This window comes from Macrobrachium rosenbergii, chromosome 2 (assembly GCF_040412425.1).
Source record: "Macrobrachium rosenbergii isolate ZJJX-2024 chromosome 2, ASM4041242v1, whole genome shotgun sequence".
NCBI lineage: Eukaryota > Metazoa > Arthropoda > Malacostraca > Decapoda > Palaemonidae > Macrobrachium > Macrobrachium rosenbergii.
The window spans coordinates 55,917,518-55,943,679 of NC_089742.1; the positions used below are offsets into that span (position 1 = coordinate 55,917,518).

At 43.5% G+C, this 26,162-nt stretch overlaps 2 protein-coding genes and 1 long non-coding RNA gene across 4 annotated transcripts; all 3 read left to right on the forward strand.

Moving 5' to 3' along the window:
• Window positions 1-4,905: 4,905 nt before the first annotated feature.
• Window positions 4,906-5,580, forward strand: LOC136843115 (uncharacterized). Its single transcript, XM_067111135.1, has one exon. It carries the CDS (start codon window positions 4,906-4,908, stop codon window positions 5,578-5,580), a length of 675 nt encoding a protein of 224 aa, XP_066967236.1.
• A 6,517-nt stretch (window positions 5,581-12,097) lies between these two features.
• On the forward strand, window positions 12,098-22,819 carry LOC136847324 (uncharacterized). 2 transcript variants are annotated; one of them, XR_010855710.1, is made up of 3 exons: window positions 12,098-12,282; window positions 21,408-21,595; window positions 21,739-22,819. It is a non-coding gene; the product is annotated as an uncharacterized lncRNA (long non-coding RNA). The 2 variants fall into 2 exon arrangements; XR_010855709.1 differs by having other exon boundaries at window positions 21,769-22,087.
• Window positions 22,820-25,514: 2,695 nt separating this feature from the next.
• Window positions 25,515-26,114, forward strand: LOC136843117 (titin-like). Its single transcript, XM_067111150.1, has one exon. It carries the CDS (start codon window positions 25,515-25,517, stop codon window positions 26,112-26,114), a length of 600 nt encoding a protein of 199 aa, XP_066967251.1.
• Window positions 26,115-26,162: the final 48 nt, after the last annotated feature.

Genomic DNA, 26,162 nt, shown 5'->3' on the forward strand with positions numbered 1-26,162 from the left:
TGTATCGCTTCGCCATATTGGTTTTGGTGTTCTTCACGATTTCGGTCGGCGATCGAGAATGGGCTGGAAACTGCAGGTGCTCGAGTAAGTCTAAAACCGTTAATTTCCGAGGAAAATGAAGGTGATATTCGTGCAAAAACACATCAAAATCACCTAGAAAAACATATTTCCATGTCATTTTGGGCTGGTTCCTCTTTCTAAAAATTTACCGAAAACTGCACATCTATAGTGTGGGTCGCATACAGTTCAAGGGTAAATTACAGCTTAGCAGCAGCCTACCAGCAAAATGTTACCCTAAATTCATGTAAAGCAAGCAAAACAACACAGAAAAATGTCAATTGCCATTGTCTAGCTCAACTGGACACTATTTGTTGCTTGCGACCAGGGTGAAGAAACTTAACAGGTATACAAAGCCGCCATCTTGTGTTACGTAACCACTAGGGAGCCATGTGTTCAGCCGGGGTTGGGGGGGAGATGAGGTTATGGCACTGCACAGAAAGTACGAGTTGGTAAAGTGACGTAGGACTTACGTAGAGACGTGGCGGTAAATAACAGTTGCCCAATAAAATAATTCTTCCATATAAAAAACACCCTGTTTTTACCTTTTCAACTAGATTTTTCTAAACTTTTAGGGGTTCTGATACTGGCTGTGCATCAGTTTGTTGTCGGCCAAATGGAAATGTCCCTTCGCCGTGTTTAGTACTGGCCCGGGGGGGTTGTTGGGTACCGATACGTTAACAAGTTATTGCACTTGCTGGATGGGATATGAACCGTTCGAAACAGACGTACCCGTGCTCTGTCTTAAGAAGATTGCATATGGAAACCCCTTGTTGGACTTCACAGGTTAATTACACTCGAGTGCCAAAAATTAAAGGTAAATTCATAATTAGCAACCAAAAAACTGTAGAAAAAGTTAATATTACAACATGATTGGTTTAGTACCCCAACCCCCAAAACACCTGCCAACTACTCTCACAGTTAGGGGCATTGGGTGAACCGAAAGCTCCCCTGTAAATCGATGCATGCGTGAAAAGTGCCTTCGGAACGGCTCTCGCTGTCCATTTATTCGGCCTTTTTTTTACGCTTGTTTTTTGTTTCAAATGGCATATGTAACAGGAAACACAACAGTAAGGTGCCCAAACCTTTTTCCAAGTTATTTACCCCACCCAGAACCCCGGATTCAACGGTCCCCCACGTTAGCTATTCTCGAAAGTGTTTTCACTTGCCCAAAACCCAGATTCCCAACAGGTCCCCTCTTACCGTCGGCTACATTTCTAAGGTAAATTACAGCTCAATTACTTTTGGCCGCCAAAATATTACCTTGAATTCTTGTTCAGCAGGTAAAGTTCTATAGAAAAACATCAACTGCCATAGGCTAGCTCACCGCGGACAGCCGGCTTAGATCTACCATGGTTTAAAGTTAACTTTAATTTTCTTATGAAGAATTTTTAGATTTCAGGTAATTCTAAGGATAAGTGCTGCACGTAGATAATGAAATATTTTATATAGAACAGTAGAGAAGATGGTGTATATAATGCAGTGCAGGTTAGGTATAATATGAAAAATGTATATTTTGTTTTAATGTTGCAGAAAGCTCTGTGGGGCATCATGTTTAGTAACAGCCCCTTGGAGATGAACATAAAATCTAACAACTGTAAGTTTCTTGAATTATTTTGGTAAATTCCACAAATTATCTTGCCTGTACTGCATTATATAAACCCTTTTTTGTATTCAATCAATAAATTTCATAAAATAGATATCTCCATCTGTATAATTTAAGAAAGGATTACACTTGGGACGCTGCAAAGAATTAGGTGAAACACATTCCAGAAGGAAATGTTGTGTGAGTCATAGATTAGTTGTGGGGCCGAGGACCAAGACATATATTTTAAGGGTAGTGTCACATGAGCATGTTTTCTGGCATTGTTTAGCTTCTTGCCACCAAACTTTGTACCAAATAGCAATATCTTAAATAGTTGTGTATAAAACTACATACTGTATGTTCTTCGAAGAGGTTGTGCACTAGCAAGAACTTGAGTAAATATCTGAAATCAATTTGGGCAAATTGATGGTTAGGTCATGGGAACAAATGACTAGGTTTTTGGCAATATTGTCCAAAAGTTTGCAGCTAGATACTAAAAGATGATTGAAAACATGCTTATGTGACTCCACCCACAGTGGCTTTCCAGTGGGGACTGTTTGAAATTGCCCCCCCAGGCCCCAAAGTGAGGGGTGCCCCAAAATGCAAAATTTAACCATAGCTGCTATGACAGGACAAGCTAAATCCAGTGGCCCCAAAATGGTCAAGGGCCCCATTTATATTTTGGACCCGAAAGTTTGGGGCCCACTAAAGGGCCCCAATTTCCAATTTTGTGAACAAAAATGTTAATGTAAAAGAAATAGGACTCTCCGGGGCCCCCTCCCAATTGTAGAGTCCATTATAGACCTCCTCATACGGATAGGAGGAGGGTGGGTAACGTTGATTGGGGTAAGGGCAGGGCCGATCTTAGGCAATTGATTACTGCTTATAGGGGTCCTAATTATCCTCTGAGGGCTCCCATAATGGCCCCATTTGCCCAGATAATACACATTCAAATGATTCAGTGAATCTGGCCTTCTGCTGAACCCTTTCACACTGTTCTACCTCCATTTACTCTGTTCTACCTCCCTTCACTGTTCTACCTCCCTTCACTGTCCTACCTCCCTTCTCTGTCCTACCTCCCTTTCACTATGTTCTACCTTCCCTTCACTGTTTTAACTTTTCACTCTATTCTACCGCCCCAAACTTTATTCTACCTCCATTCACTCTGTTCTAACTCCCTTCACTCAGATCTACCATCATTTCATATAATGGAGTCCTTTCCAGCAATACTGATTCATTTAACTCCCTCCACATCATATTGCCGTCAAAGTACATTACTGTCATCCTAATTTTTACCATTTATCATTGTTTAACTGGATTAAGTGGATCTTCAGTTATTCAATGTACACCTAGTTTTAAGAAATAAAATTTCTGAAATTTGCATTTACAAGTGCCTTTAAAATGATCCTACAATTGCTCATATTCTGAAAATTTTCCCCGGGGGCCTTACAGCTCCCCCCCCCCTGAACCCCACCAGCTGCCATGGCTCGCTTTGCTTGCCTCCCACCCCATAAGAGGGGCCCCAAATGGGACTGTGCCCCCCCGGGGCCCCAAAATGTCTAGGAGCGCCCCTGTCCACCCAAGTACTGTACAGTGTTACCTTGTTAGCATTACAAATTACATGAAAAAGCATGTTCTAGAACAAATTAAGCATCACTGCACATGCCCAACTGTGCATTGATGTTCCTAGCTGCACCAAATGGTACAGTTGAAAAACCAGTTGGTGCACCCATTTCTTGCAAAGCACCCAGTACATGAGCCATACATTTTTCAGGCTACAGATCTTATATGCATTTCTGATGTTTTTACTGTTAATTTTACTGTGGTTTTCCATTGATAATACATTGTGTACTGTTTTGATACTGTTATGAGTCTTAAAACAGTTGTAAGGGCATCAAATCGCCTCTCCATTCTTGTGTTTCGTTCCTCATATGTACATTAATCACGTCATACATGTTGTTATTTCAGATTCTTTGTATCTCATTGTATGCATCATTGTACGGCCTTTCCACCAATATATATATCTGCCTTTTACATGTTCTGTGAACGCATTGTGTTTGTCTTATGCCTGTTAACAATCAATTTGTTTGGTTGGCCGGGGGGGGGGGACGGGGGGAGGTGCCTCAGGTTGCCTGCTACCTCTTCATCTGCTCTCCGCATTATAAACACCAGTCAAGAATAATAATCAGTCTTTCACTTCTGACATTTCTTGAACCTCACACTGGTGACCCTGGAGTGACAGGTAGCGTAGTTTTGGCCCAGCCATTAACGAACTAAAAACGGCCGCAGCCTACCATCAGAGCGCCTTTAGCAGACTAATTACAGCGTCAAAGTTTAGACCTCTGATAGCTCCCTCCCTGGTGGAAACTGTGCCATTAACAGACTAAATACAGCATGCCCAGAAGGGCCACGTTTTGGCACTTCGTTCGACTACTTGAACAATCAGCACCATTAACGGACTTGATACGACGCATTATCCCGTGTTTTGGTGCGTAAGTAGTAAAGATGTCGGAAGCTGAACTTCACTGCAAACCTGCGAGCATCGTCTGTACGCCCCTCTCACCAACAAAGCCAGATGCAGTCAAACTTCCTCCGTTTCGCAGCAGAACACGGCATCATGGGTCCTGCATGCAGACGAGCACTTTTGCATGGCGCGCATCTCAGACGATGCTATCAAATCCGACGTCACCATGATGGTGCTCCAAGAAGAGGTGTTCAACAGAATCTCCCCCTGGCTCAACGCGCAGCTGGACAAGGTCATATACGCGGCCTTGAAGGATCAAGTCATCCAAACTTACTCCATCCCCGTGACCGAGAGAGCGCAGCGAGCACTCGACCTATTATCAGAGAAGCATCACCTAGGGAAGCCTTGGACGAACTACGAGGGTTGGTAACACTGCCAGACTGCAGCAAAAACAGGAGGAAGAGGAAGGTAGACTTAATGAGAGTGATCTTCCTTCGGTGCCTCGCGCAGGAAACTAGGGGCCAGATAAAAGACGCAGACGCCCTCGACCTGGACGGCTTAGTCGACGTTGCCCAGAAAATACACAAGGCCACCAACGACTCGAAATGCTGCCGCCCTGGGAGCCTGCAGCCTGACGGAGGACAATGACGACAGCGAGGGAGACACTGTTCAGGGAACACAGGACATAGTCAAACCTGCCGTGGTGCTTCTTCCATAGCAAATTCGGCACCAACGCCAGGAACTGCAGACCTCCCTGTTCCTTTACAAAAAACGACAAAAGCGGCCACAAGTAACAGCAATGGCCGCAAAATCCAACTTCCCCCGACCAGCAGGCTTCTTCATCAGAGATGAAATTTCGAAACAGCACCTGCCGGTAAATACAGGAGCAATGCAGTCAGTCTTCCTGCCATCCGAGGAAGATTTAGAAAAGATACCTGACTCAACACCCACCCTCATAGCAGGAAACGGAACTCCCATCTGCATGTATGGCACGGCGACCCGGACTATCTCAATTCTGGGCTGCAGATACCACTGGCCCTTCGTCATCAGGGAGGTCAAGTTCCCCCTGCTGAGCTCAGATTTCCTAGGGCACCACGGACTTCTGGTCGATGTTGGAAGACAGCGCCTCCCTGACACAGGAACCTGCCACTCCCGTCAGCTCTCCACTGGACCTGGAATGCCCACCATCTGCTCCACAGCCCCCAACAGCTACACGTCCCTCCTACAGGGGTTCCCGGACGTATTCAAACCAGAGCTACGCCAGTCATCAGCAGCTTCAGCAAAGCACAGCATCTTTCATCATATCACCACGACGGGCCCACCGACCTATGCCAAGTTCCGACGACTGTCCCCCCAAAAGTTACAAGATGCCAAACGGGCCTTTGCAGAGATGGAACGGATGGGTGTCTGTAAAAAAGCATCAAGCCCGTGGGCGTCTCCCCTCCACATTGTAAAGAAGTCCGATGGTTCATAGAGGCCCTGCAGGGACTATTGGTGCTTGAATTTATTTACAACACCAAACCACTACCCCCTCCCTAATATGCAAGACCTGATGGGCGCCCTCCATAGCGTGAAGATTTTCTCCAAGATGGACCTGCTGAAGTCATACTTCCAAGTCCCTGTGCGTCCTGACGACATCCCAAAGACTGCCATCTTCACACCCTTCGGGACTTGTACATTCTCCTATTCCACCTTTGGTCTCAGGAACGCAGGTGCCACATTCCAGCGCCTGATGGACACCCTCTTGGGGCATCTATCTTTTTGCATCTGCTATGTTGACAACATTCTCATCTTCTCCAGGTCCCCAGAGGAACACCTTCGCCATGTCCGCGCCGTCCTGAAGGGGACCTAATTCGCGATCCTGACAGATCACAAACCCTTGGTGCATGCATTTGCAAAGCTGGATGACGTGTGGTCTGCAGGGCAAGAGCGACACCTGACCGCCATCTCCGAATTTGGATGCACCATCAACCAAGTCCCTGGCAGGAAGAACCCGGTAGCCAACGCCCTGTCGGGAGTAGAAATCCCCTTCACCATGGCATCGACTACGAAGACCTGGCGAAAGAACATGCAGTAGATCCAGAGACAGCAGACTACAGAACGGCTGTGACGGCCCTTAAGTGGGTAGACGTGCCCTTAGGAAACTCTCCTCTGCGACACCAGCACAGGCTGCCCCCGCCCGCTAGTACCTTCCTCGAGGAGGAAGCAGGCATTCGACGTGATCCATAGTCTCTCCCATCCATCAGGGCGCACAACAGCACGTCATGACTGACAAGTTCGTATGGCTTGGCATAAACAAAGATGTCGGACAGTGGGCAATGAGCATCCCATGCCAGGCAAGCAAAACATCCCAGCACAGAATCCTAGGTCAGTGACTTGCCTCTTCTGCAGTCTGAAGGAGCCAGATACCTCCTGAGGATCATAGACTGCTCCACCCGCTGGCCTGCGGCAACCCCCATGGAGGAGGCATCAACAGCATCATGCGCAGAGGCCCTACTCTCCAGTTGGATCAGCTGTTTCAGTGCCAGACAGCATCACTACAGATAGGGGTCCTCCTTGACATCGACGGGCGTGAAGACTGGGTCACCATCGACAGACTGAAGCCAGCATTCCTGTTGGACAGCAAAGTATGCAAGGAGGCAGGCAGGAGCCCCAGAGTTCCCCCTCAGCACCTCCCTGCAGACACAGCCACCTCCCCACCAAAGCGGGGTCGGGGCAGCCCAGGGGACACATCGAGCCAACCCCAGATGTTGGTTCCACCCCATGCCCACAGTTCTCCAGGAGTAGGGGCCCACTCCAACTACCTCAGCAAATGCATGATTAATGTTTTTTCATCCAATAATTGCTCCTCTAATTATCGTCTGGGGGGGAAGGGGAGTACTGTATTTGTAAGGGCGTCAAATAGCCTCTCCATTCTTGTGCTTTGCTCCTCATATGTACATTAATCACATCATACCTGTTACTTGTTATTATTTCAGATTCTTTATGTAGCTCATTGTATGCATCATTGTACAGTACAGCCTTTGCGCCGATATACATGTCTGCCTTTTACATGTCCTGTAACGCATTATATGTCTTTTTTTGAAGACTTATATAATGCGTTACAGGACATGTAAAAGGCAGACATGTATATCGGCGCAAAGGCTGTAATGTTAACAATTTCTGTATGGACGCAGGGGGTGCCCTCAGGTCGCCCACTACCTTTCCATCTGCCTTCTGCATTATAAACACCTGTTGAGAATAATAAAGAATGTCTTTCACTTCTGACATTTCTTGAACCTCACACGGTAACAAATTCCTGCCAGAAAATTGTTTCCGAGTTCAGCAAACAAATTTGAATAGCCTATGAAGTTAGAATTATCAATAAAAGTAAAATAAGGCAAAATACTATTAAGAACATTTTGCAAGCAAAACAGAAAATGTGAGGTTTCTATGTTAAAAATGACAACAGATAGGGTAAAAAGAATTTAGCAGATCTCTTGACACTTATTTTCTGACAGTGTATGACCTTCATTTATGGGACCAAAAAAAAAATTCAGATTGTAATGGGACATGAAAATTCTCATTTTTATACAGTACTGCTTTCTGATTTCCATAAAATGAGTTTAGTCAGAATTTGTAGCATCTTATAGTCATTTGTGCCAATTAGTTTTTCAATGTATATACACATGCAGTTTGGAGGTAGCTTGGTTTCTTATGTGGAGAGACCCTTAAAGAGTTTCCTTCGGTTTTAGTTGGTGTCTTTGACTTTTAATCAGATTAGTTACTGTCAGCAACTAAATTAGCCATTGAGGAAATGCATGGAGCAGCATTGAATTAGCACTTAGTGACATATGGCTTTGTGCTAGTTTCATGTATGCAGTACCAAATTCTTAGTGGTATGTTTGTTAACCCTTAATGGATGGGCATCATCATATGATGATCTCTAACAGGTTGAGTGATTGATGGGCTAACTCATGAGAGTATTAATATTATGCACCATATGATTTGGATGAATTTAGAGGGAAAGATGTTCATTGCACTTCAGTGGTCCATAAATGACTTATGGCAACTGTAGTAGCTCAGCACAGGACAGGGGTGGATCAGTGTGCCGTGAGACTTGATGGGGGAATATATTGTCCCTCTGTATCCCATGTCATCTTTTTATTTATTTGCTCATAAATATGCCCAGGGATTGCTGTTGGTTTTATTTCTTATCTTTTATGATAGTATTTCGGCTGTAGGTTAATTGTAATTATGCAAAGGAATATTAGAAAAAACATATACCTCACAAAAAGTTACTGCATCTCCCCACTCAGTAAATCCCATAAATATTTTACAACAAATATACTCAGAATGTTACTGATTTTAGTTCTTATCTGTTATGGTATGTGAGCTGTATTTATAATTTTACAAAGTAAAACAAATTATTATAAAATACATGTATAACTTAGTAAAATTAGCATATTTTTAAGTTAGGAAGAGAGATTGTTATGAGCAAAGAGTTGCCTGTTAAGCCATTGAGCAACATGGCATTCAGGGTTGAACCTTGGATAGCATCAGGCCTTTGTAATATCAGCCTGAAAAGGGACCAGCTTCTGTTCAAGGATCATCTTCCCCTCCTCTAGCAAGCCCCAGTTCTTCTTTCATCAAATCATCTGGGTTTTGCAAAGTCTCCGGTCCAGTCTCCAGAGGTGGACACATTGAAAGTTAAGGTGGTACAGATATTGTGAAATGCCAGTCTCAGGCATTTACAGTCTCTTCTTCCTAGTAAAGAAAGTGCCTGGGAGTTGGAGACTGGTGATCAAGCTCTTCCCATTAAATGAATTTGTTCTACAGACTTGTTTCAAGGTGGAAATGGGCATTCAGAGCTGGAGTTCATCAGGAAGGGCAACTTCATGCTTTTGATAGACCTGAAGGATGTGTACTTCAGGTACCTATTCATCAGGAATCGTAGGAGTTCCTCCAATTAGTCTCCAGAGGCACTGGATACCAGTTCAAAGTTCTGTGCTTTGGATAGGCGATGTCCCCACTGGTGTTCACCCAGGTTTTCATCTTGCTTTGACCAATATAGTGGATATACACTTGCTGCATTACCTGCATGATTGGTTAGTCCTGGTGTCTTTCAAGATGATATAGCTCCAGGACAGAGACAGCTTCCTCTCCTTTTGTCATTAGTTGGGGATTGTGGTAAGTTAGGAAAATTCCAGTCTCATTATCAAACAACAGGCAAATACTGTATCTGGGTATGCTCACAGATTTGGCAGCAGTGAAAGTCTTCCCATCAGACACTTCTGTGAGCAGGTTCAGAGGGGTTACAGTCTGGTGGAAACTACCTGCTTGGCTTTGGCAGGTGGTCCTTAGTCATAGTCATCCTTGGAGGAGCTTGTGCCTCACAGGCAAAGTCATTTATGCTAGCTTCAGTCACAACTGAAGCTCCATTGGTAAGCTGGTCAAGATCCCCCTTCTCAAACTTGTGGCCAAGTTCAGACATCAGGGAGGGTCTAGTATGGTGGGTGGACAACAGAAACCTTGTTGGGAGATCCCATGAACACCTGAAAAGTGAGTTTGTTTCAGATGCGTGGTTGAGGACACCTTGTGTACATACTAATGTTCTGCAGATAGCATGGTTAGCATTGCAAGCATTTCAATAACAGTTCATAGGTCACTCAGTAGTGCTGATGAATGAACACAACTGTTGTGGCTTATCTCAACAAACATGGAGGGCCGTGTCTTGGACTCTTGTGTAGGTTGGTATTGCAGGTGCACAAGTGAGTAGTTTGCCAAGCCACTGAGTTACCAGCCAGGTAAATTCTGGGCAGGAAGAATGTTTAAGTAGATAAACTTAATCATCTGGGTCATGTGGTGGGGACAGAGTAGTCTCTACAACCATGAGTAGCAGAAGGCTGTTCAAGTCCTGAGGTTCACTATTGCTTGAGATCCCTGCAACAAGGCTGAACAGGACACGCCCAGTCATCTGTTTTCCAGTTCCAGGTCCTTTGGCAGTGATGAAGGACATCTCACAACACTCCTGGGACAATCTTGATGTTTACACCCTTGTTCCTTTCAGTCTCTTTTACAGGTTGGTCAACGGTGTGTTCACCCCAAGTCTCAGGGTGACCCAGATGACTCCTAGTTGGCTGCAAGTTAAGGGAATTCTGATATGCTGACTCAACTGGTCAAGGTGCCAAGAGAGAGATTCCCACATAGCCCACCATGCTGTATCTGCCATGTGTTCGCAGGTACCTGTACCTCCAGGTTGTGCACTCCCTGCAGCTTCTTGCATGAAGGTTATCCAGTGTATATCCTGTTAGAGAGAGGATGTGAGGGAGGTGTCTCTCTTTCCTCCATGAGTATGTACCAGTAGACCATGTACTGTGATAGATCGCAGATCTTTGTCCAGCTGCATCAAGACAAACTCCTCTCAGTTTCTGCAGCAACAAGCTATCACTAATTCAGATTGAAGTGGTTGGATATCTCCACTTCAGTCAAATTATTCATGCTATTGAGAAGCTTTGAACAGTCTTGACCACCTCGGGAGCTAAGACCTCTGGGGTATTATCTTATCTTGTCCACTTTAGCCTTACCAGGGCTCCATTTGAGCCCATTGCCAGCTTTTGATAGAGATCTCACTTTCAAGACTTCCTTTAGTATTGGCCTTGGCAAAGAGAGTGAGGGAGTTACACAACCTGTCACATTTTGTTTGACACCCATAGAGATGGAATTTCTCATTTTCTTTTGTGCCTGACTTTGTAGTGGAAACTAAGAACCCATCTGAACCAGACGAGAGATTCAATAGCTTCTCGATCCATTTCTTGGAGACTTTGTTACAGGCAGGCCCCGGTTATCGGTGATCTGGTTTTACAGCGCTTGTCTAGCAACAACAATAACTGGATTTTTGGTGTCAATTATTGCTGATCTCCGCTTATCGGAGCCAATCTCCAGTTATCGACGCCAATCCCCACTTAACAGTGGCGCCGATATCTGGTTATCAGCGGCGATGATCGGGGATCAGCACTGATTAGCGCTGATTTTTGGTTATCGTAACGCTGTCATGAATGGAACCCCCGCCAACAGCCAGCAACTGCCTGTAGTGGTGACACAGGTGCGCTTGTGCCGTGTTTGCGCTGTCGAGTACTACGTACAATACTTGAAAAGGACCCATACTCTGAGGCCAGAGTGTAGGTTCTTTTTACATGCTTTTATTTTACTTGACTTCTGTGTCTGCTTGGGTCACAACTTGTAACTCAATTTTCGACCTGTTCCTTTCGTCTGATGGACTTGAAATTTTGCATGGTTACTCAGTCCTAGTGATAGTACAACCTTACATGATTAGTAGGTCGGGAGTGACATCTAGTGACCCCACAGTGACCACTGCAATTTTCCTTATTCTCTTCTTTCTAAGAGCAGCATCTAGGCTGGAGTGCCTGCAGGTGTTGGACAAGATACAGTAACATTTCGAGCATTTGGTTTTAGATTAGTTTAAGATGTCTCCTTCTAGCATAGGGCCCTACAGCTATGGTAACACATGTACCAGACCTAGTAGGAGGTTACAGTAGTCATGACATCTCTTGCTTTCATGCACAACTGTTAGCATTGCATTTCAGGGTGGATTCAACTCCAGTTAGTTGCTGAGACAACCTCTCACCTAAAGAGTAAGCCTCCCACATGGAAGGTGACTGTTTATATTTAAATAGGAACAAAAAATTTTTTTAAATGTACCTCAACTACCGGACTGTCCATTTGTCCTTTTGGCCTAAGGGAAAAAACAAGTGGTGAGACAAAGTGATCTAGGGGTAACCTCCACTCAATCCCCATAACTGCCAGTTACAACCTTGTAACCATTTAACAACTGCTCCAGCATGCACTGAATAAATATTATTGTATAAAAGGCCCTGGTTTGTATATCTAGGAAACATGCAAAATACTTTAAAAATAGTTACTTAAGAATAGGTAGGGCATTTGGAGTGTTTGTGTAAAATTGAGGAATTTTTTCGTGTACTAGCTTGCTTATTGCTAACTTTAATTTTTCTTTATTCAAGAAAGTGGCTGTATTGCTGTCCATGTGATCCAGAAGTGCCATTGAAAATTTAGTCTTTACCAGTGCAAATTGATCGAGTTTAAGAAGTTTTTGGCTGCCGTTACAATCAAAGAAAATCAACTGCAGACTTGATTGAAAGAATTGAGCTTGATCTAGGTAAATGCATCTTATCTTAGCGAAGTTTGTGCTTTCCTGATAAAATATTGGTTCTTTGTTATACTGTAGAAAAATGCCCAAGTCCATTGTGTATTTTTGGCTTGGTGTGTTGGTCAATTTTGAAAGGGAATTCATTTTTACGCAGAATTGCATAAGGGCTGTCAGAGATGGGAAAATCATCTTAAACCATTGTCCAAAATGCAACGAGTAAAGTTGTTAGTTGTGGGTCCCATGCTGAGATACATTAAAACCATATGAAATGAAGCTGAGCACTGCACATCACTTTGAGATGGGAAAGTATCTTTTTTTGGGTAAATTTATCTTAGGTAACCTAGAGTCCTAAGATAAGGTGTTGTCCTATCAGGGAAGAAAAAAGTGTTTGCACAAGCTTTAGCCCCTGAGTACATCTGAGTTTGAAGACTTTAGGTGAAGCAGTGAATATGGATACAACCACAACAGTTGGATAACTAGTCTGAATTCCAGTTAGCCATCATTTAGAGACAAAACTTTCAGCTGTTGTGGCGGAATTCTAACCCTCTAACAAAACAACACTCACCCTGATCTTCGGTTGCTGGAGATGGATAAGGTCCACGGTCGCCAATCACAGCACACACCCACGAAACAAAAAAACTTAAACCGACCCTCCACCAACAACGAACCAACAAAAAAAGAAGAGACACATGAACCATTAATGTGGTCCCAAAAAAACAGACGAACTCCCGTTCACTTTCAACAGTTGGACCTCAACTGCCCAAGACTTCCCCAAAAACGAAAAACTCCCGACAGACCGACAGACAGAGAGACAGCCGTAAAACCAACTCCAACAACCTAACCACCACAACGACAATTACACACTCTCTCTCTCTCTCTCTCTCTCTCTCTCTCTCTCTCTCTCTCTCTCTCTCTCTCTCTCTCTCTCTCTCTCTCTCTCTCTCTCTCAAAACATTGGGAAATGCTAAATAAAAACAAATTTATTCATCCTCTATATTTCTCCCCCTTTTAGCATTTCCCAACCAACACCTTCACACCTCTTTCAAATCGCTTTACGCAACACCCACGGATGCTCACTAGCAGGTCTCTCTAGATCGGCGTTCGCATGGCACGCAATCATTCTCTCAGAATCATCTCTCTTCTAGCAACATTCAAACTCACATCTTCTCCTCCATCTCTCTCTCAGATTCACGCTTATCTTCTTCACTATTACCACTCAATTTCATCCACAATCTCATCTATACCCTCTAACTCATTCCCAAATACCTCCCCAATTCTTCAACTAACCCATCCCATTCGCTCATTGACCTTTCCAATTCTTTGCAACGATTCATTCATGCTTTCAATCACTCAGTATATTACTGCTACGCTCTCTTACTCTTACACTTTCGCTCACCTCCAACGTTCACTTACCCTACACGTTCAGTCAACTCAGTTATATCAAACCCAGATATGCTATCGTTCTATTCATACCATCCCATTCATCCGTATACACGCTTTATCACTCATTTTCACTTTGGCACTCACACCCCTATCACACAACTTACGATCATTCCGTTCACTTTACGTTCTTCCCTTTCTTACGTTTTCTGCCATACTCTATCAAAACAAATTGCTTCATGCACTCGGTCAGTCTTTCCAGCAAAGCCCCTCATGCAACAACCCCCTCACGTACATGCATCACACGCACCGCTTGCATCCTGGAGGATCCACCCATTTGAACCCCTTCACACTCAGTTTCGAAACCCGCTGTCACAGTCACCCTCTTTTCGTCTACATACACTTGATACATGCCCTTCCATTCCACATTCGTCACACTTCGCCTCTGGTTCTGAACACATTCTCGCATAATGCCCATTCTTACCACAGTTGCCACATATTACATTCACTCAGGTACCCTACAACCATTAGCAACATGACCCACCTGTCACGTGGTAGCATTTAACCCCTATCTTTCGTGACACTCCCTTACCAAATGTCGATTTGCCCACACCCAAAACACGCCCTAAAGCCCACCTACACTCATTCTTTGTATGTCCTTCCTTTCACATCTAAAACACCCGCTCGACTTCCACTCACCGACCTTCCTTTTGTACACTACTATCCCTAACCCGTCAACCCGTTGTTCCCTTTCAAACCCATCATTCATCCTCACTGGCACCTCTACATTACTTGCTCTTACACTTATCTATTACACTATCGGCCATTCTCATTGGGCCCTCAACACTGCATCCCTAAAGCTCCAACTCTGGTACTCTCTCATCTACCCCAGCCTTACACTTACACTTCTGCTCTCTTTATAACCCTGTCAAGCTCATAATCTTCTACAATTTCCAAAATTTCTCCCCAAGTCAACCTTTCATTCGTCCATCTTTTCTTCTCCTTCCGCTTCAAGTTCACAAATTCTCTAACTCCATCTGGCACTGTCCCTAACAACTTCCGTACTAACTCCTTACATTCATCTATCCCATCATCCCCAAACTTCTTCCTTGCCAACGTCTCCAGCCTACAAGCATACAGTGACAAGGTTTCTCAGCTTTCATTCTGCCTCATCAAATTCATTCTTCCTCTTATACTTAACACTGGCTTTCATACGCCTCGCTTGCTCAACTAGTCTAGCTTTCACCTTGTCATACTCAACATCCCCACACTCATAATAACCCATACATATCAAGTAAAACCCAGTCAAATACTCTCTAATTCTGCACCCACACTCTCTTACTTTCCCCCATACTTATCCTGACAAAACCTTTCATACTCCTAAAGAAATCATGCACATCCCTACTTCCATACTCATTATACTTTTCACACCGGGTACCTCCCTCACATACATAGCCTTTCTCACTTCTTTCTCACTTTCACTCTCACTTTCTTACTTTCACTCTGTCCTTTCATACCCTCTTCAGATACAAAGAGTCCACTTCTGCACTTACATTCATCTTACTCATTACACTCTTCTTTCCCTCTTTTTATCCACTTTTATCCACTCGCCTCCATCCACCACCTCTATCACTACTGCCTTCACCCCTCTCCCCTTCTTCCGGCCTTTCCCACTTCCTTACTCTTCTTACCAGTTTCCTTTCCCTTTCCCTTCTTCCCCTTTTTCTTCCCTGACTTATCCTTACTTTCCTCTGTTCCTTCCTTGCTTTTCATTCCCCTTTTCCTTACCCTGCCTTTCATTCCCTCGTTTCTTACTTCCTATTCCCATATCACTTTTCATCACTTACGCTTCCATTCACTTCTTCCTCCTTTTCTTTCTCTCTTGCCCCTTCACACGTTCCAGAGAACCTGCCTCCAACAGCCCCCTTCTCCAAAAACACCTTGAAACATACCTTTCACCATTTCTTCCACACCTTTCATCATTCCTCCAACTTTTATCCATCTCTCTTCCATTCTCTCTTCGGACTCTTTCATCTCCCTTTCATTTCTTCTTTGCACTTCTAGCATTCCTCCCATCTCCTCCAACTGACCTCAACTCCTCATTCTCACTCCTCAGCCTCCCATTCTCCTCCTCCAGCCTGCCCTGGAGTTCTAGCCACTGGAGTTCCTCTCTCCCAGTTTCTCTATCTCATCATCCTGACCTCTTACTCTCTCGACCTCGACCCACAAACAATCTTAACTGGCTATTTTACAACAGCCCCGTTGGGCGCCAAATTTTATGTATGAATTCTAACCTCTAACAAAACAACACTCACCTGATCTTCGGTTGCTGGAGATGGATAGGGTCCACGGTCATAATCACAGCACACACCCACGAAACAAAAACTTAAACCGACCTTCTCCACCAACAACAACCAACAAAAAGAAGAGACATAGACCATTAATGTGGGTCCCAAAAACAGAGCGAACTCCCGTTCACTTTCAAGGTTGGACCTCAACTGCCCAAGACTTTAAAAAACGAAAAACTCCCGACAGACCGACAGACAGAGAGACAGCCGTCAAACCAACTCCAACAACCAGACCACTCACAGCAGACAAACTCTCTCTCTCTCTCTCTCTCTCTCTCTCTCTCTCTCTCTCTCTCTCTCTCTCTCTCTCTCTCTCTCTCTCTCAAAACGTTGGGAAATGCTAAATAAAACAATTTATTCATCCCTCTATACTGTTGGCGGGATGCATGATAGAGTAAATATTATTTATTAAATCTGTCCGTAATTCCTTTTATATCTGTATGTTGTTCTGTATGATTCTCAGGGTTCCAGTGTTTGCGCTCTTGCCCCTAACTTGTCACCTTGTGTCATTTTACCGAACTGCTTCATCTTTAGCCTTATAAAATTTTCTTAAAGCATGGTTACTAAGAAGGATTTTGATGGTAAGGGGTCATTTTCCATCTCTTGCATTTAACTTGTTCAAAAGGAAAACTTGACAAGTATTGAACTATTTTGTGCATTGTGATTTTCTCGAGATACAGGAATGTTTTTGCTCACCATTGTTGAGGTACCCGTCAGTTAGAAGGGGCAGGCAGCTCATGTTTTTGTGAAACCATTCTCTCTCAACAAATAGTGGACTTGAAATATGAAATTTGAGTTTGTCACTAAGAAGAGTTATCTGGGGACAACTAATTTGAACTTGACAAGAGGACTAGTTTTGTGACAGTTATCTGGGTACAACTAATTTGAACTTGTGACAAGAGAATTAGTTTCCAGATAAGGCTAGCAGCCTGTGTGTTCATTGTCACATTTGTTAACCCTTTCTAGGGATAGGCAATTGATGAATTTTTAAAAATTGATCTAATTCATAATTTTTAAATTGTCAAGTTAACTTGGGAGTTAGATTGTACTATTTTCATTGTTTTTTTTTTAAATTATGCATTATTATAAAGAATTACTTTTGATATTAGAAAGGTAAAAAGGAAATAACATTTAGATTCATGCTACATTCAAAATTTAGTTTTTCCATGCTTTGAAAGTTTTGAATCTTGCAGGAGCAGCATCTGACATTAGAAATTTTCACAAAATAAACAATGTGCACCATAATGTATTGACAAAAATACATGCTAAACATTTTCTATGGGGAGAGGAAATATAGAAAATGGGAATTCATCAAAGGAGGAGTTGAATTGGGAAGATAGAAATAATTGGGGATACTGTATTTTAGAAGTATGAATGAGAAATAATTAAGAATATTTTACAATTATGAACAAGAAATATTTAGGGATATTTTACAAGTATGAACAAGAAATAATTAGGGATATATTGTGAGTATGAGCAAGATTCTAGCAAGAATTCTCGTGATCAAAAGAAGAACACCTTCTCTTACAGCCTACTTCCCAAATGAAGAATTGTGCTTTTGTGGTGTTAGTGTGAACTCTTGTTTTGTAAATAAAGGCAAAGGGTATGGCCGTATTAGTGTACTCTTTGGAAGTGGGAGATTGGGGGTCAAATGTATATTGTATTTTATTTTGTTTGGTCTCAAGTTTTAGTTGACACACATTTTTTCCACTTTGGTAAAGGGTCTGCATACCCTACAGGTTTGTTTTTGGAATTTGCTGAAATATTACCCGTTAATTTTCTGTTTTATAATGAAGTCAATCTCTCTTAATAATACTCTGTTATCTTAAAACCTCAGTAAAAATTTTACTTCATGGAAATTAAACTTTCACCTTCAATCAGTACCCTGGCATATGCAGTCATAATAATTTGTTGTCTCTAGTGAGAGGGTTCTCTGAGCCTTCAGGATCTCCCATGGAAAATTTTTAGAATTGTGAGGCAGTGGAACCCAATTTCTGATTGAAGATTTCTCCAGTCTGATGAAATGATTGGTTAAGCTCACAAGGAATGCTTCTAAGGTTTGCACTATAAACTTCTCTTAATTGCAGTAGGTATATAATTAGTCTGTGGCCTGATTTATGGGAAATAAGGAATTTGCTACTAGTGATAATTAAGAATTCAACTTTATTCTTGTTCAACTAAGGTTAACATAAAAATTAGTAGCCAGGTCTAAGTTGCCCAGTCCTGTCATTTAAGAATGCGAGTTTTTAGTCTGTCCATGGAAGAGATGAGAAGTTTCATCTTCACAGGCTGGTTAAATGCAGTAGCATTAAGAAGAATGGTGTCCAAGAATCCAACTTTGTGTGTGTGTGTGTGTGTGTGTGTGTGTGTGTGTGTGTGTGTGTGTGTGAGATTCCTGATGTATCCTTTCGTTTGTGCTTGGGTGCCTAATGCAGTTGGCTGCTGATGTATCCTTTCCTTTGTTCTTAGGTACCTAATGCAGCTGGCTGTTGTGTTGTGTTTCCATTGCTGTAATCATTTTCTTTCTTTGTATTCTTAACCCTTATGGATGGGTATCATCATATGAGGATATATAACAGGTTTTGAGTGATGGATGGGCTAACTCATGAGTATTAATATTACTGTGTTGCCATATGATATGGAGGAATTTAGCAGGAAAGATGTTCATACCACTTCAGTGGTCCATAAATGACTTATGGCAACTGTAATAGTTCAGCACAGTACAGAGGGGGATCAGTTTGCCTTGAGACTTGATGGGGGGAATGTATTGCTTCTCTATCCCATGATGTCTTATTTGCTCATAAATATACCCAGGGATTATTGTTGGGTTTAGTTCTTATCTTTTATGATAGTATGTCAGCTATAATTGTAATTATGCAAAGAAGTATTAGAAAAAACATGTATACATCACAAAAGTTACTACATCTCCCCATCTCAGTAAATCTTGTTAGTATTTTACAACAAAGATACTCAGAATTTGTTGCTGATTTTAGTTCTTGTGTGTTATGATATTGTGTGAACTGTAATTATAATTTTACAAAAAATAAAATAAAAATTATTAGAAAAAACATGTATAACTTGATAAAAATTATTAGAAAAAACATGTATGACTTGGTAAAATTAGCATATTTTTATAAGTGTCTTGTATAAGAGGCCCAACACAGGGTTGTAAATAGTCACTTTCAACTTCCCATGGAAGGTAGGAAAAAATTGTTAGAATTTTTTTTTTCTTACACCATGTGCATTTGCATGTCTTCCTCTTTCCACTGATGTGTTTTTTCTTAAATTGGCCAACCTTAAAGTTTGCCTGGTTTTGGGGTGTGCTTGATACTGTATATATTTAGCCTGTCCCTTAAGGGTTAATTGTTTGAATTTTAAACTTGCAGTCCACCCACTTGTGATAACATTAGTAGAACTTCTTAGCAATATGTAATTTATATTTTGAATTTCATGTAGCATTAGGCTTAAGGGAAAATGTGCTGCTGCTTTTGTATTGCAGTTGCAGGATCTCGCATTTTCATCACATGCTGGATTGGTGTGCATGCTGGTGATTTAGACGACTGAGTTTCCTATCTATAATCTACTCTTATGTGGATCAGTAGATACAAATCCTTCCTTCTCTCTGGCAAGGGAGGAGAGGGACTGGCTATGAGCAAACCAGTTGGTTATTCTTAGCTTTATAGTCTCCGACACTGTGGGTTCATCCCAACCTTTTCGATTCAAGGATATTATAGTCCTTTAATTCAAAATGCCCAGAAGTCTGACGATTGAACATCTCTCATTCAGTAGATCAGAAATGTGGTCTCCTTCCTTTGCTTTTTCATGACCAGGAAGAGAGTACCCAGGTGAACCAAACTACCAGGCAGTTTAGATATTTACTCAGAATCGTTCCTCCAACGTCCCTCCAAAAGTAAGTCTCCCATATGTGAAGACTGAGGGTTTGTATTCGTGTAGGAACAAATGACAAATTAAAGTAATTTGCATTTTTCCGAACGTACAAACCTGAGGTCTTTACATTCGGGCCCCACCTCTTACTACCCCTCATTCTCTTACTTGAGCCAAAAGGTAAACTGCGTAGAATTGAATGCGTGCCGACTTGGTGGGCGGTACTTCTGCCCATACTGTTGGTAGCTGCTGCCCATACTATCGGTAGCTATTACCTTAACCACCTTGCAAACGTTTAATGGCTGGATTTCCAGCTCGCTGAAAGTCAATCCCGTATGTAAAGACCTCAGATATGTATGTTAGGAAAAATACAAAGTACTTTGAAAATTTGTCATTTTAGTCAGTTCTTCCAACAAGCACCATAGTTTATGTAATTTCATGGGTAAAGTGGTGTTTGAATACTGTACTTGGAATATTTCTCAGATCTATGTTGGTCCATCAGTGTCATAGATTGAGACTTTTTTTGCTGTATTTGCATCAAGCATGTTTCTATGGAATTATTAGGTAATAGTGTTAATTCAAAAATTACTAATTTTAGAGTGTCAGCAAGGAAGTAATTTTAATAGCTAAAATTGGAAGTATTGTTAGCAAAATGGTTGCTATGGGTGTGCTGTAATGTACACCCACAGGAAGTGGATCATGAAATATGGAGTAGCTTTTGCTCTGAGAACTTTAAGTGTAGAACTTGAATTTATCAATTTATTTTTAGTAGAGTTCTAACTTTCTCACTTCTGCTAAACCTTGTTTTGGGGTAGTGTTATCAGTGCACATTACATGGCGCACTTTAGTTATTAATAAAGGTGGTTTGCAGCGTCCTTTCAGCTCCTAGGTCCACCTACTTTTTAGCCTTTTCCTTTTTCATTCCCACTACCAGTCACTTCTGGTAAAGTTTCATTGATTCAGTAATATTGGTGGCATGAGATGTTTATTGGTTAACAATTGTTCAGGTACTTGTTTTTAACATGACTTACCCAGAAACTGTTGCTGAAGCAAGACTGTTGAAGGATGTATTATTAGTTAAACATTTGTGGTATAATGATTGTTCTTTTCATGAAAAAAAATATGCTGTTTGCTTTGTACATTGCTGTGATCAGTGTATCCATTGCTCCCCTTCACATATGTTGACTTTATTCATGCTACTACCCTTTTTCAATTTTGATTTTGACTTTGTGTATCTTAATAATTTTGGAAGGTATGTAATTCACATTTATCCACATACTGTATTACCTAATAGGATCAGTTTGGCATACACAAGTAAATATAGTGTGATGTTTAGTCAGTGCTTTACCATTCCATGAATGTTAAAAAGCCAAGGTTTCTAATGCTTCTTAAATTGACAAAAATACCCAGTGTGATGATTATGGTATTGCTTAGTGTTAAGAAGATATTGCTGGATGATGTTGAACATATAAGTGTATTGCTGATTATCCTAGTGGAATCTAATGACTGTGTTATTTTCAGATTGTGTGAATGGTGAGCCGGAGGAGAGGAAAAAAGTTGTTTTGACAAGTTAAAGCTAGACTTCTGAAGACTTATCAGGAGGCTATACTGCAAATATTTCCATTAAACACATATTTGCAAAGTTTCGTCATGAGTTTATATAAAGCATGTTGGGGGAAGCTGCAAAAGTGCTGCTAGCTTGGATTTGGGTGTGTTTGAAAGAAAATAATTCTCTGCAAATTATTTTACAGAATTTATTACCCAATGATTTTGAAAAGTTTAATTTTGATATATAAAAAACTTCATTCTGCATATTGGGGTTCATTTAACAGGTATACTATGGTTTTTTCAGATCCCAAGGTGCCTTCAAGATCCCAGTTAGATCCCAAGGTACCCTCAAGATCCCATCAAGATCCCCTAAGGTGCCCTCAAGATCCCATCAAGATCCCCTAAGGTGCCCTCAAGATCCCATCAAGATCCCCTAAGGTGCTCTCAAGATCCCATCAAGATCCCCTAAGGTGCCCTCAAGATCCCATCAAGATCCCCTAAGGTGCTCTCAAGATCCCATCAAGATCCCCTAAGGTGCCCTCAAGATCCCATCAAGATCCCCTAAGGTGCCCTCAAGATCCCATCAAGATCCCCTAATGTCACGTTAAGTGATGGTTTTGCGGGAACTGCTGGTTCCCCGCTCGTTCCCTTTTGTGGATTGCTGCCTTTACCTTCAAGTTTTTTTGTTTTTGATGTTTTGATGTGGTGAGCTGCTGGTTTTCTGTCGTCAGTCGGGTCTGGTTGGGCAGCGAAGGTAGCGGCTGTGGCAGCAGCAGCAGGCAGTTTTTGGAGTCGACGTTGGTCGAGTTTTTGAGCAGCAAATTGGAGCACGCCACGGCGGAGCACGTCGTAGAGGTGGAGTGTGACCATGAGTAGTCGTGTGACCACGAGCTGCTCATCTTTGATGACAGCGTGAGGCTGTCCTGTCGTCTCCATCGGGGTTTTCTGGTTGGTGGGTTTTTGTCCCAGTTGCTCAGCTGAGGGCTGTCTTGGTGCCCCGATGGAGGACGTTTGTTTGGTTTTTTTTTCTGCCTGCTGTTGTTTATTTTTGCCTTTTTTTTAATGCTACTTTTTTTGTTTAACTTGATTTTGTTTAGTGCTGCCTTTTGGTTTTTCTTGTATTTATGGTTTTTATCTTTTTACCAGACCTGACTCACTTGTAAATATTGTAAATAAATTAATTTTGCTCATTTTATTGTGTTTGTTGTTTTCCCCCTCCTTTGTTTGTTGCATCTGCCGTCAGTCATGACAGCCCCGCCCTGGAGTATGTTAAAGAACCTGCATAACGCCCACCTGGTCGTTACAATGGCGACCGTGACAGGCGGCTCTGTTTTGCTGGCGGGTTGTTTAGGCATTGGAGGGGAGCTTGAGTGTAAAAAAAAAAATCTTATTTTTTTTTTTTTAGGTGGAGGTGTCACGTTAGTGATGGTTTTGCGGAACTGCTGGTTCCCCGCTCGTTCCTTTTGTGATTGCTGCCTCCTTACCTTCAAGTTTTTTTTGTTTTGATGTTTCGTGGTGAGCTGCCGGTTTTCTGTCGTCAGTCGGGTCTGGTTGGGCAGCGAAGGTAGCGCTGTGGCAGCAGCAGCAGGCAGTTTTTGAGTCGACGTTGGTCGAGTTTTGAGCAGCAAATTGAGCACGTCACAGAGGTGGAGTGTGACCATGAGTAGTCGTGGTGACCACGAGATGCTCATCTTTGATGACAGCGTGAGGTTGTCCTGTCGTCTCCATCGGGGTTTTCTGGCTGGTGGGTTTTGTCCCAGTTGCTCAGCTGAGGGCTGTCTTGTGCCCCGATGGAGGACGTTTGTTTGGTTTTTTTTCTGCCTGCTGTTGTTTATTTTGCCTTTTTTTAATGCTACTTTTTTTGTTTATTTAACTTGATTTTGTTTAGTGCTGCCTTTTGGTTTTCTTGTATTTATGGTTTTTATCTTTTTACCAGACCTGACTCACTTGTAAATATTGTAAATAAATTAATTTTAAGCTCATTTTATTGTGTTTGTTGTTTTCTCCTTTGTTTGTTGCATCTGCCGTCAGTCATGACAGCCCTGGCCCTGAGTATGTTAAAGAACCTGCATAACGGCCCACTGGGTTCGCACCTAAGGTGCCTCAAGATCCCATCAAGATCCCCTAAGGTGCCCTCAAGATCCCATCAAGATCCCCTAAGGTGCCCTCAAGATCCCATCAAGATCCCCTAAGGTGCCCTCAAGATCCCCTAAGGTGCCCTCAAGGTGCCCTCAAGATCCCTAAGGTTTGCCTCAAGATCCCATCCAAAGATCCTAAGGTGCCCTCAAGATCTTTGTCAAGATCCCCTTGCATGCCTTTCAAGATGTTTTTAAGGCGCCCTTGGTGAGGTGCCCTTCAAGATCCCTTTATGATCCCTTTTATGTGCCCTCAAGATCCCCTTAAGGTTTTCAGGTGCCCTCCAAGATCCACTAAGTTTGCCCTCAAGATCTCTTGGTGCCCTCCAAGGTGCCTCCAAGATCTCTTTAAGATGCTTGTGTTTTCAGATCCCTAAAGGTGCCCTCCAAGATCCCCTAAGGTGCCCTCAAGATCCCATCAAGATCCCCTTTGTGCTTTGGTGATCCATCAAGATCTCCTAAGAGTGCCCTCAGATCCCATCAAGATCCCTCAGGTGCCTCAAGATCCATCAAAGATCTTTAAGGTGCCCCTCAAGATCCCTAAGGTGCCCTCCAAGATCCTAAGGTGCCTCAAAGATCCCCTAGAGTGTGCCCTCAAGATCCCCTAAGGTGCTTTTAAGATCTCCTAAGTGTGATTCTTTCAAGATCATCTTTGGGGTGCCCTCAAGATCCCTAAGGTGCCCTCAAGATCCCTCAAGGTGCCCTCAAGATCCTCAAGGTGCCCTCAAGATCCCCTCTTTGTGCCCTCAAGATCCCCTCAAGGTGCCCTCAAGATCCCTCAAAGGTGCCTCAAAGATCCTCAAAGGTGCCCTCAAGATCCCCTCAAGGTGCCCTCAAAGATCCCCTCAAGGTGCCTCAGATCCTGGTGTGCCTCAAGATCCTCTCAAGGTGCCTCAAGATCCCCTTTGTGCCCTCAAGATCCCCTCAAGATCCCCTCAAGATCCCCTTTGTGCCCTCAAGTGCCTCTCAAGATCCCCTTCAGGTGCTTTCATCTCCTCAAGGTGCCCTAAGATCTCTCAAGGTGCCTCAAAGATCCTGGTCCTCTCAAGGTGCCTCAAGATCCCTTTCAAAGGTGCCCTCAAGATCCCCTCAAAGGTGCCCTCAAAGATCCTCAAGATCCTCAAGGTGCCCTCAAGATCCCCTCAAGGTGCCTTCAAGATCCCCTCAAGGTGCCCTCAAGATCCTCTCAAGATCTTTTCAGAGGTGCCCTCAGATCCCCTCAAGGTGCCCTCAGATCCCCTCAAAGGTGCCCCCAAGATCCTTTGTTGTGCCCTCAAGATCCCTCAAGGTGCCCTCAAGATCCCCTCAAGGTGCCTCAAGATCCCCCTCAAGGTGCCCTCAAGATCCCTAAAGGTGCCCTCAAGATCCTCAAGGTGCCCTCAAGATCCTTTGTTGTGCCTCAAGATCCCCTCCAGTGCCCTCAAGATCCCCTCAAGGTGCCCTCAAGATCCCCTCAAGGTGTTTTTCAAGATCCCTCTTTGTGCCCTCAGATCCCCTCAGGTGCCCTCAAGATCCCCTCAAAGGTGCCCTCAAGATCCCATCAAGGTGCCCTCAAGATCCTCAGGTGCCCTCATCCTCAGGTGCCCTCTAAGATCCTCAAGGTGCCCTCAAGATCCCCTCAAGATCAGGTGCCCTCAAGATCCCTAAGCAAGATCTCCTCAAAGTGATCCCTAAGGTGCCTCAGATCCCCTTTGATCCACTAAGGTGCCTCAAGATCCCTAAGGTGCCTCAAGATCCCCTCAGGTGCCCTCAAGATCCCCTCAAAGATGCCCTCAAAGTCCTCAGGGTGCCCTCAAGATCTCTTTCAAGGTGCCTCAAGATCCCCTCAAGGTGCCCTCCAAGATCCCCTCAAAGGTGCCCTCAAAGATCCCCTCCGGGTGCCCTCAAGATCCCCTCAGGTGCCTCAAAAGATCCCCTCAAGGTGCCCTCAAGGTGATCCCTGCAGATGCCCTCAGGTGCCTGCCCTCAAGATCCTCAAGGTGCCCTCAAGATCCCCTCAAGGTGCCCTCAAGATCCCCTCAAGGTGCCTCAAGATCCCTCAAGGTGCCTCAAGATCTCAGGTGCCCTCAAGATCCTCAAGGTGCCTCAAGATCCCCTCAAGGTGCCCTCAAGATCCCTCATGTGCCCTCAAGATCCCCTCAAGGTGCCCTCAAGATCCCCTCTGGTGCCTCAGATCCCATCAAGATCCCTCCAGGTGCCCTCAGATCCCCTCAAGGTGCCTCAGATCCTCCTCAAGGTGCCCTCAAGATCTCAGGTGCCCTCAAGATCCCTCAAGGTGCCTCCAAGATCCTCAAGGTGCCCTCAAGATCCCCTCAAAGGTGCCCTCAAGATCCCCTCAAAGGTGCCTCAAGGTGATCCTCAAGATCCTCAAGGTCCTCAGATCCTCAAGATCCTCAAGATCCATCCTCAAGGTGCCTCAAGATCCCTCAAGGTGCCCTCAAGATCCCCTCAAGGTGCCCTCAAGATCCCCTCAAGGTGCCCTCAAGATCCCCTCAAGATCCCCTTTGGTGCCCTCAAGGTCCCCAAGATGCCAAGGTGCCCTTAAGATCCCTCAAGGTGCCTCAAAGATCCTCTCAAGGTGCCTCAAGATCCC